The following is an 11,553-nucleotide window of genomic DNA, read 5'->3' as shown; positions in this document are numbered from 1 at the left end:
TCTTTAATCAGGTTCTGCAGGACGCTTCACTGCCGGCAGGATGGAGGCAGCTGAAGCAGGAGGGTGATCTCGCAGGGTAATCTCGCAGGGTAATCGCTCCTTCTCGGGGCCTGCATCGAAACAGGGCAGCAAGAAGATGCTGATGAATTCACCGCTCTCACCCTTAACTTTCTTCTGGGGAGGGTATCTGGGTCCTTGCTGGGTCTACATGGTCCATGGACACCATGGATCCTCAGGCAATGAAAGGCGGTGACAGTGAGGTGCGTGCATACTACAAGCGAGGCTCAATTTAAAGTGAATGACTACCGTAAATTGTAGATTTTGCAAAGTCTACTCACACTTGTCCCATCACATCCTTCATATGTGGGCCCTATGAGCTGGACATGGCAGGAGGAAGTGTCCCAACAACAGGTACTTGGCTTGCTCAAGATCACACAGAGCCATGCCTCTGGGCTCCCGATATGGCTGGCATGCAGGTGACGGGTGTTCCCAGGTGACACAGCAGATCCCTCTGTGAGGAGAGCTCCGCGGTTCTCTGTCCTGGGCCCCACTTTATCTCTAAGTTGGGCCCATCAGCAAGGGTCCCCTGGCTGTGTGCCCAACTGAGTTATTCTCTCTGTCCCTTTTCCTCTTTTTCTACTTGTCCTCTTTAATTCTTTTTTTTAAAAGATTTATTTATTTATTTTTAGAGAGGGAGGGGAGGATGAAAGAGAGAGAGAGAAACATCAATGTGCAGTTGCTGGAGGTCATGGCCTGCAACCCAGGCATGTACCCTGGCTGGGAATCAAACCTGCAATACTTTGGTTTGCAGCCCGAGCTCAATCCATTGAGCTACACCAGCCAGGGCTTGTCCTCTTTAATTCTGAGCTTGATTTCCTTCTTAATTGGCATACCTTTCTCTGTTGTGGTATTCCAGGCTAAAGATTGTGCGGACCTTTACTGGGCTGTGTGTGGCTCCAGAGGCCGCGGTGCGCGCTTGGAACACAATAATTTGTGTAACACCGCTGGTGCCCTTTCCGAGGGTCTGTGGCCACCCTGGTGTGATGGGAGAGGGATCTCAGGACACTGCCGCCTCCTGCTGGTGATACTAGATCTAAACCTGCTGCTTAATTTGACATATCCCATTGTTCTCACTCTTTTTCTTCCATTTTTGGAAGAAGGCTAATTTTTTGAATGATTCATTTCATATGCCACTTTTATCTATCATATTACATTGGTATGTGTATTTTGTGTATTTATGGCCTTTCTATTCAGTTTCACTGATCTTTCTTCTACTCATTCACAATATTGCTTTAAATATTATAGACTTACTTTTTTTTTCAATATCTGGTAAGGATGGTTTCCCTTCCTTACTCCACTTTTTCAGAATTTCCACAAGAACTCTTGCGATTTGTTTTTCTAGTGGAATCTTAGAACACAACAAGAATTTCATTGGTATTTTAATTGGAATTGCACTAAATTTATAGATTAAGGGATTTTTGATAACTTTAGAATGATGTCTTATCAAAATATAGTATGTCTCTCTATTTGTTCAATCCCTTGGGTACTTAGATTTCTGCTTACCTATCAGGCATGATTCTTAGGTTTATTCCAAGCTATTTGATTTTGTTATGTGGTTAGGATAAATGGGGTATTACCTTTTATTACATCTTCTAACTGGTGGTTGTTTGTATTGGTGATGGTTTTTTTTCCTACACATTAGTTTTTTACTGCATTATGTTGGTAAATTCTCCTGTTCACAATAGTTTTAAAGTTAATTTTCTCAGGTTTTTCATGCATATAAGTTTATTTACCTATATATTGGGTTGGCCAAAAAGTTCCTTTGTTTTTTTTCCCCTGTAAAATGGCTCTAGTAGCGCTTAGTTGTCTTTAATATCATTCAAAACAATTTTGTTATATTGTGACAGTTGTCATATCAGCGTGCATTTAAAAAAACTTATCAAAATTGGTGAATTTTTGTGTAGCCATTTAATATTGAAGATGGAGGAAAATATGCAAGATTTTTGGCATATTATGCTTTATTACTTCAAGAAGGGTAAACATGCAAAAAAAGATTTGTGCATTGTAGGAAAAGGGGCTGTGACTGATCGAACCTGTCGAAAGTGATTTGTGAAGTTTCATGCTGGAGATTTCTCACTGGACGATGCTCCGTGGTCAGGTAGACCAGCTGAAGTTGATAGTGATCAAACTGAGACATTAATTGAGAACACTCGATGTTATACCACATGGAAGATAGCCAACATACTAAAAATATCCAAATCAATAAAGTTACTGGTGAAAAGGAAAAATGTATTTTACTTTACAGAAAACACTAAATGGACTTTTTGCCAACCCAATAAATAATGATATTTCTTATACTCTGTTAATATACTACTTTCAAATATTATACTGTAATTTACTTGTCTTTTCTAGTTAGAGCTAGTATTTCCAGAACAATATTAAACAATGGTTTTGCAATAATGTCAGCCTTGTCTCATGACTGACTTCAATCCAAATGCTTCTAGATTCTGTGTCAATAAGCATGATGGGCTTAGATACACATCTTCTATTATGTTAAGAAAGTGTCCCTTTAGTTCCACTCTGCTAAGAATTGCTTTTAATCAAGAAAGGAAATAATCTTACCCTTAAAATGTTTTCTGTGTGTGTGTGTTTTTTATGAACAATTTAGTAGAGTATCAATATGCATAATTTATAAATAAACATAAATATTTTGGGAGAATGCCAATTAAAAAAAACTGATTCAAGCATGCTATCAAAAAATTGGAGACCAATGGGGTTAGAAGATTGGAGGAAAATTACTTAAAGTATCAACCTTTATCACATACATTTTAATCTCTCTTTTTTATATGTAGAAGTCACCTCAGGATCTTGAACACTGTAGGATCATCATTATGGATATTGGTTAATTCATTTGTTGATGGAAGATGGGTTAACTGAGGATCAGTTATTAGAAGGCCTCAGTTCTCCTCAGAAGTCTGATTTTTGTGGCCCTCTGAATGTCTTCCTCTATATCAGCCAGTTCCAGTGAAGCAGCGATACCCTGGTCTCCCCCAGCCCCTCACCTCTCACCCCCCATCACGTAAGCTCCACAGCACGATAGAGGCAGAGAGACAGGGTGAACCGGAGTGGTTGGGCCTGGCCTCTCTGGGCCATGCCTTGCACAGGTAGAATGTGCCGGCTGAAAGAAGCGCTTTCCGGCAGAGGCAGCGTGGCAGCCGACACACCTGTGGGCAGAGCAGTCAAAGGGCGGGAAGGAGCCAGACTCACAAAGACCCTTTGCTTCAGCACAGCGGGACTTCCTGTGGGCCGCTGCCAGAGTCTTCCTGAGCCGAGGATTCTGAAAAGTGAAGAAACACCAGTATTCTTTGTAGTCATAAAAAGGGGAAAGATAGCTGGAGGGATAAACATCTCAACCAACAAATTCTCTTTATGGGATGTCTGGCTTTCTGCAAATTTCACTGAACCAAGGCATGTGTTCTTTTCAAATTAATACATACAGTGCAGCAACTCAAAACAATATGCTGATTTATTCCATGGCGATAATTTCCAGGCTAACTGCGGTTTCTTTTACATCTCCAACAAGAGTAGGGAGTGCGTGTGTGTGCTGGGGGTGGGAGAGATCTCCGAAAGTCCTGGAGATGAAAAGTTTGGGTTCACATCCAGAATAAAATTCAGTCTCAGTCTCTCTCTTTCTCCATGTGTGTGTATGTGTAAAATTGCAAATTTAAGTCAACTTTTAGAATGTTTTTTGAGCATTACCGGAACACTGAAGCAAGATAAGATGCATTGTCTTTTCATCTATTTAGGGAAGGCGTACATGTGCCTATGGAGTGGGAAACAACTCGAAGGAATACAGAAGTGAATAAACTAGAAGCACAGACTGTGTTGTGGGAGGTCAGAGGACTCAGGGCCGGGTGTTGGGGAACAGGGCTTCCTGTGAGTGCGGAAGAGCAAGGGGGGCGTGGAGAGGTGCACACCATTGCTACCTCCTTTCTCTCAGTTTTTGGTACCTGCTCAACTTTCGAGGCGAGGGGTTTCAGAAGGTCTGTTTTGATGATCTGACCCTGGGGAAGGGGAGAAATTAGAGCTTTTTTCCGCTATTCTCTCTAAGGCTGCTGTTAAGGCAAAAAAGAAAAAGGAAACTGACCCGTAACTGACAAGGATGTTTGGGGCACTGACCTGCAACTGACAAGGATGTTTGGGGCTGGAGGGTTATGGAATGTAGTGTCATCGTGCTGGTCAGAGCAGTTGAGTCACGGAAGGCGTACCCAAGAGCTCAGGAAAAGAGGCTCAAATGACTAATTAGGGAAGTGCAAATTAAAACCTGAAATTAGAGACTCAGACTGACCACTCGAGTGTTGGTGAGGCCATGGAACTGGGGCTCTCATGTATATCTGAGGGGACTGCAGCGTGGTTCAGCCACCTGAAAGGCAGCAGGGCAGTTTCCCGTGAGGGCAACATACGCTCAACCAGCGACACAACCGCTCCATGCCTAGGAGTTTATTTCCTCTCTCCATGTCCTCAGGAAGATGTTCATACGAGCCTAATGCATGACAACTTCAAAATGTAAGCAACTCCCAAAAGGTGACATGATAAATAACTTGTGGTATATTCAAGTTGTGCAATGTTACAGAGCAACAAAATGAAATAAACTATTGACAAACCAAATGTGAGCTAAATCTCACAGGTGTGCTCAGTGAAAGAATCCCATTTACATGGTATTCTAAATAAATAAATAAACTACAGTGACAGAAAGCAGATCTGTGATTGCCTGCTACTGGGGTGCAGGGGGGAGACTGAGTGGGAAGGGATACAAGGGAACTTTCTGGAATTATGTATATATATTACATCTTGATTGTGGTAGAAGTTACACTGTGGCCTGAATTTGTCTGAACTCACCAACCTGTACACTTACATTTTATTAAATGTAATTTATATCTCAGTAAAGCTGATGCAAAAGAAGCCCGCACCCCTTCTAATGAACAGGCTCCAGGGTCTAGCAAACCAATGCAAGAGAACAGTCACTTCTGAGAGAACCCCTTGCTGGTGACGGACCGGTGAGCTGCTGGGGCCCAGTCTGCTAAAATGCCACGCCAGGACCGAGGCCAAGTCACGAGCTGTGAGCTGGGTGCAGAGCCCGCCTGGTCAGATGATTCTTCAGATCACTGGCTTCTCTTTTGAGTGAGAAACTGAAGTCAGGGTCCAGCTAACTGTGTTGAGAAGCATTCCTCACGGGCCTTGAGCCTCCCGGGAGGAGACCTCCTGCCTGGAGAGCACTTCCAGCCGCAGACCGACGTGGGAGGTCAGGAGAGCGAGCAGCTTTTCCTTCCGCCGCCCCGCCCCACAAGCTGGCCTTTGTGTAGAGAAGCGGGGTGTTGGTAACACTAGCTGGGTTTGGGAAAATGCACACAAACTGCCCCCTCTCCCCCAGGTTTCTGTGGCCAGCTCAGTGAGCCGAGGGGAACAGTCCTGATTGGGGCATTTGAAGCTGTGCGATAGGTCATAATCTCAACCAAGTATGTTGTGAAACGGAAATTATAGTTATGGAACAGTGCAAATTCACATAATTACATCGAAATGAAAAGGGAAACAAAGGAGGACTCTGAGCAACCTCTTGAGGGGAAATTACCACAGCCAGATGGAAGAAAATTGTTCCCTAAGTAGAATAAGGCACCTTTCCAGGCGATTCCCATGAATTTATCTTATGTGGACACTAAGCTCCCTATCCACAGTCCATCTTAAATTACTGTTTTCCCTCCAATGAACCGTTTCGCCCTCTGTGGGAGACTAGTATATTCTTGGCGAAGTTAATGGTCACACAAGTCTTTCTTTGTTCTTAGACGTCTATCTTTTTTAGCTGCCTTAAGCACTTTTTTAGGTAAATGGCAACAAAAGAAAGAGAGTTCCCGAGGATGTTAAATCTTAAACGGTTTAAGACTGGCTGTACGGCTCGGCTCCGACAGGTCTTCCCTCGCTGTGCCGGCCCTGGCCGAGAGTCAGGACAGCTGGGCCCAGTTCCAGTTCTCTCATTAACTAGGTATGTGACCTTGACCTCCAGCAAAACTAACCTTTAGTCCAGTGTCCTCCACCGGCAAATGAGAATGGCACCACTTTCTTAACCTGCCTCAGCATGTAAAAGGCTTTCATGGAAATATTAGATATGATAACATTTTGAAAATTAAAAGTTTAATATCAACATAAATCAGGACTTATTTTTCAGTGAGAAGAAAACTTTGTAGATGTTACAAGCGCAATGTACGTGCTTGTTGGAGGACCTGGACTCTCCAGCGATAAACGGGCTCCGTCATCTTTTCCTTTCCCGGCGAGCACAGGGGTTAAGAATCCCCTAAGACCCGCACTCACTCTTGCCAGGGTGACGGGAAGAGTCCGCTGAGAGTGCTCCAAATAGTTTTAAATTTCACACTGGGGTATTGTAGGAGTTACTTTATTGCCAAAACAACAGGCTGGAAACTGAAGCCTAGAAACGGAGAAAAAATTAAAATTTCAAAGAGAAAAAAATGCAACTGGGTCATAGAAATGCCACAAAGCCTAGTATGTGGCCTATGTTCTATTTCATGAAGGCTGTAGTAGTAACGAGAAAAAAAGAAATGGAAGAAATAGAACATTTGCATGTCTATAATGGTTTCAGGGAGTAAGAGAGTATCACGAATTTGAAGCCTTAAGGGCAGGTCTTGGCATCGCCTCAGACTTACTGTCTCTTGTCTGGTCCCTGGTATACTGGGCCTCTCCATTTCCTGCCTCCGCCCCAACTCCCCCACCACCCTCCCCGCTGCTCTCTCCCTGGCACATCACATCGGAGGGGAGAAGTGACTCTCAGTTTTCTCTTTTAGGAAACTTGGGAATCTATGAAGTGAGTTTCTCTTTCTTGAGTGGGTTTACTCAGATGGACATGTCGATTGAGTGTATGTGGCTAGACGGGAGACAGACAGGGGCATAACAGATGGCCGCTGTCCTCCTCAGCTTGCTGAAGATCTGGAGGTGCCTGCTATTTTAGGAGGGAGAGAGGGTGTCCAGTCATGTGAATCAGGAAGGTTTTGGGCAGAATTCCGTCACTTGAGCCAGGCCTGTAGTGGGTGGGGGGATCCACAAGTAGGTCCTGGGAAGGTGGAGGTGGGCCTACGCCACAGAAAAGCCCAAGCCAGAGGCAGAACACCAGGCAGGCCTGGAGCAACCACCACTCCGTCGGTCAGGAATGCAGTGTGTGCGCATGTGTGTGTGTAAGGGCAAGGTGGAGGAGACTACTCTGCAAAGACAGCCTGGGTAGGGGCGCAGGATTGTCGGGTGTCTGGGAAGCCCTGCTGAAGACGTTGGCCTCTGGGCTGGGGTTAGTTGGAAGAAGATGGCAAGATACTGGTATTGTCTACTCTCCCCTGGGGACCTCACTTCCATGGGTTTGTGCCCACCCCCCTCCTGCTCCTTGCCCTCACCCCACACAAGAACATCTGCAGCCCCAGGAAGAGGCGTGGGAAGCTGCCCGGCTTGGGGGTCCCCTGTGCACCCTACGGTGGGTTCAGCAGGTGGCTTCTAACCTCCACCTCCACTGGCCCCAGTGACAACTCAATCCTGGGGCCTGCATCAGGCTTCAGACCCTGACTGACTCCAAGGAGAAAGTATGAACAAGGCGTTGCCTGACTCCCTCCCTGCTCAAGGCTAAGACCTAGGCTTCAAGGCAGGGCAGGCACCAAAGCTGGGCAGGGCTGGCCCAGCGGCGGCAGGGCCATAGGGGCCTGCTCAACGTGCTCAAAGGGCTGGAGAGTTCTCCAGAGTTCGGTCACTGCGGCATGACTAACGAGAACCATCAGGAATAAAAAATAAACATCGATCCATCATGCTAGAGGAAAGACCAACTTTCCTATCCACTATGCTCACTAGAGAAAATGATGTTAAAAAAATTAAAGCTATATGACAAAATGAACAAAGAGTGTGTGGCAAAATGTAGGAAGAAAGCATCCTAGAAGTGTACCACATAATTAAAAAATAATATATTACTTTTCTAAATTTTGCAATATTTGTGGGATTTATTGGCTTTCATATTTTATAATTTGTTGTGATTTTTTTAATTCTAAATGGTTCCTTTCATACCTAATTTTGTAATTGAAATTTTTAATTTTTTCTTTTTTAAAAGATTTTATTTATTTAGAGAGAGGGTAAGAGAAGGAGAGAGATGGAGGGAAACCTTGATGTGTAAGAGAAACATCAATAGGCTGCCTCTCACACACCCCCACCCGGGGACCTGGCCCAAAACCCAGGCATGTGCCCTGACTGGGAATCAAGCCAGTGACCTTCTTCTTTGTGGGTTGATGTTCAACCAACTGAGCCACACCAGTCAGGGCTGTTCTTTTTCTTAACAATCCTCCAATTATTTAAGCTCAAGGCCCCACAAATTTGGATTAGCCCTTGGATGATTCCATAATATCAGCTCAATAAACATTGAATTAATTACAGCTGCTAAGTATGCTGAGTTTCTAAGAATGAAGAACACTAAGGAAATAAAATGCATTTCAAACAGAGACAAAATAAATGATCAAATTAGTAACTTGATTGGAAAATCTTCAGGACTGGGACCTTTTAAAAATTAGGACAATGTTGGGCTCTGGATGCCACACTACCCCATGAAGGGACCAGTCTGCGTAAGTGGAAGTGGCTGTCCAGTTGGGCTCTGCTGGACACACAGTTATGTGGCATTGATAATTTCTAATGCCCTGGCTGGCGTGGCTCAGTGGACTGAGCATCAGACTAAGAAGTAACGGGTCACCAGTTCAATTCCCAGTCAGGGCACATGCCTGGGTTGTGGGCCAGGTCCCCAGTAGGGGGCGTGCAAGAGGCAACCACACATTGATGTTTCTCTCCCTCTCTTTCTCCCTCCCTTCCCCTCTCTAAAAATAAATAAAATCTTTATTAAAAATAATAATTTCTAATGCCAATGCCATTTCCACTTGTAATTTCCAGCAGATTACTTTGTCAATCAGGTCTCCCAACTGTTAATCAGCTGGGATGTGCAAATATGAAGTATTTGAGAAGGCAGAAAGGTACAACTTAATTCTTCATATGCAAACTTATTTGGCAAAGCTTAAGAATAATCCTAAAAGCAAACAAAAATATTCTGAGTACTAACCAAAGTCCAATCGAGTAACTAATTTCATAGTACATTTGCTCAACCTGCTTTATTTTGTAGAATGAATACATTTGAACATTACAGAAACTTTAAAAAAGAAATTTAGTATGTTTGAGTTTGCTCTATGTATATGAAGTAATGATTTATAGGACTGAACATGTTGTAGGATTACAACTCCCCAGAGTTACAATTTCTGTCTTTTGAAATTCAAAACATGGACAAAACACATAAATGGATGATTTTCAAGATGCTGGACAGCAAGAAAGGAAGGACAGTGACCCTGAGAGATGGGTCACAAACACAGTGAGCCCCACCGATGTCCCAGATTACTGCGCTGAGCGAGTTTCCAGGCCCCGGGCAGAGAGGGGTCCTTGCAGGAGGAGTCCCACGATCTCTTTGAATGGAGGAGACAAATTGATCGACACAATCCCAATTAGTCTCCAAGTGAATTTTTTCAGTAGAAATTTTTTTTTTAAAACCCGATTCTGAAATTCATATGGAAATGCAAACAAACCTAGTCTGACAAAGAATGAAGCTGGGGGAGTGACCCAGGCGAATGCACAGAGCATCCTACCTGCGAGGACAAGACAAAACAGTATCCAAGCATGCGCTACATCACTTTCGTAGTTACTTTTAATGTCAAAATAGTATCTACTGGCCTGGCCAGTGTGGCTCATTTGGTTGGAGTATCATCCCCTAGGCTGATGAGCCACGAGTTCAATTCCCAGTCAGGACACACACCCAGGTTGCAGGTTCAATCCCCGGTCAGAGCATGTAAGAGAAGGCTACCAATCGATGTTTCTCTCTCTCTCTCTCTGTCCCTTCCTCTCTTCTAAAAGCAATGAAAATATGTGCTTGGATGAGGATAAAATAATAATACTATTATTATATTTTAAAATGGTTAACTGTTTTCTTATTATGGGACAGTGTTTTGCTGTAATCAATAATGCTGTTATGAACATTTGTGGATAAATCTACTTTCTCTCTTTAGGATTATTTCTATGAAATAAAATTACACGATTAAAAATACACAGTTAAGGCTCTGGATACATTGTACTGAATGTTTGTGTCAAAATACCCTCCTACCAGCAGCGTATGAGAAAGTCCTGCTTCAGAGCATCATTGCCAGCATTGAAGGTTCCTTGAAAGACAAAACATCCTTGCTAGTTTGAAGGTAAAACAGTATCTTCTCAATTTTACTCATGTTTCTGTGATTACTAGTTACAATATATTTCCCCCTTTGTTTTTCCTCTTTTACCAATGACTGGTTCATATCCTTTGCACATTTTTCTATTTTTCCTCCATGTTAATAAAATTATTTTGTTTTTAAAGTTTCCATCGAGGCCCTGGCTGGCGTAGCTCAGTGGGTTGAGCATGGGCTGCGAACCAAAAGTGTCGCAGGTTCGATTCCCAGTCAGAGTACATGCCTGGGTTGTAGGCCATGACCCCCAGCAACTGCACATTGATGTTTTTTCTCTCTCTCTTTCTCCCTCCCTTCCCTCTCTAAAAGTAAATAAATAAAATCTTTAAAAAAAAGTTTCCACCGAAACAACAATAAAACACTCACTTGAGTTCATTTTATTGGATTGATTTAAGTATTTTATTTAAAGAAATACTCTGAAGAGTATGGTAGTTTATCGACAGGAAAAATATAAAGCATACACGTTTAAAGAACATTTTGTACTGACATTATAGGAAAAAGACTTCTCCAAATAGCATGATTAGTTTTGTAGGGCTGCTAGTGAATGCACTCTGCAGAAACGGGGTTTCACCTTCAAATCTGAGCACGTTACCCATACAGGGAGAAAAGGATAACTAACAAAAATCACAACTTTAATGAGTTTAAAATTTAGTAGCCCACATCTGATTCATTGACGAGTATGTTCTTTTATTTACCTCTTCAAGGTAGAGCTTATTTTTTTCACCTCATCTTCTGCATCTTTATCCTAGAAAGAAAACACAAATAGACAATGAAAACTCACACATTCATCCTGATACTCAAGGTACTTTGAAGTAGATTTTGTTGAGGAAAGACTTTTTTGAAAGAGCAAAGAAACAGGGGATCTCTTAGGACGGGGTGGGGGGTGGATTCAGGTCTCTGAGAATGGAAGCCCCGTGGAGAGCTGTGTCCCGGCTTCCCCCCACCAGGTGCGGAGTGGTGGGGGACAGGAAGGACAGTGTGTCAATGAAAACACTGTTTTCTTCTTCAGCTGTGCGACGTGGGAGAAGTCCCGGCCCTAGCAGCTGGATGTGAAGAAATCTGAGATTCCACTGTAAGGTCCAGGCAGACAAATATGCATTTCAATTATTGACTTTATCAGGGGCTTTATACTTGAGATTTAGTCCTATAGTATGTTTTATAGGATTCTACATGTATTTTTTTTAAGTGTGTAAGTTAAAAAGAGTGGCAATAAATT

The 11,553-nt window shown here is 43.2% G+C and overlaps 1 protein-coding gene across 2 annotated transcripts in view; it reads right to left on the bottom strand.

Moving 5' to 3' along the window:
- Nucleotides 1–10,712: 10,712 nt before the first annotated feature.
- The window catches only part of RMDN2 (regulator of microtubule dynamics 2), a 63,373-nt gene continuing 62,532 nt past the window's right edge, over nucleotides 10,713–11,553 (bottom strand). For both annotated transcript variants that reach the window (XM_028516331.2, XM_036027875.1), the window contains exon 11: nucleotides 10,713–11,082. In XM_028516331.2, coding sequence (XP_028372132.1) covers nucleotides 11,029–11,082 — 54 coding nt within the window. In that variant the 3' untranslated portion in view covers nucleotides 10,713–11,028. The remainder of the gene's footprint in view (nucleotides 11,083–11,553) is intronic.

The sequence above is a fragment of the Phyllostomus discolor genome, chromosome 6 (assembly GCF_004126475.2).
Source record: "Phyllostomus discolor isolate MPI-MPIP mPhyDis1 chromosome 6, mPhyDis1.pri.v3, whole genome shotgun sequence".
Classification (NCBI taxonomy): domain Eukaryota; kingdom Metazoa; phylum Chordata; class Mammalia; order Chiroptera; family Phyllostomidae; genus Phyllostomus; species Phyllostomus discolor.
The sequence above is the reverse complement of the archived record's forward strand: the minus strand, read 5'-3'. Positions and strand labels throughout refer to the sequence as shown.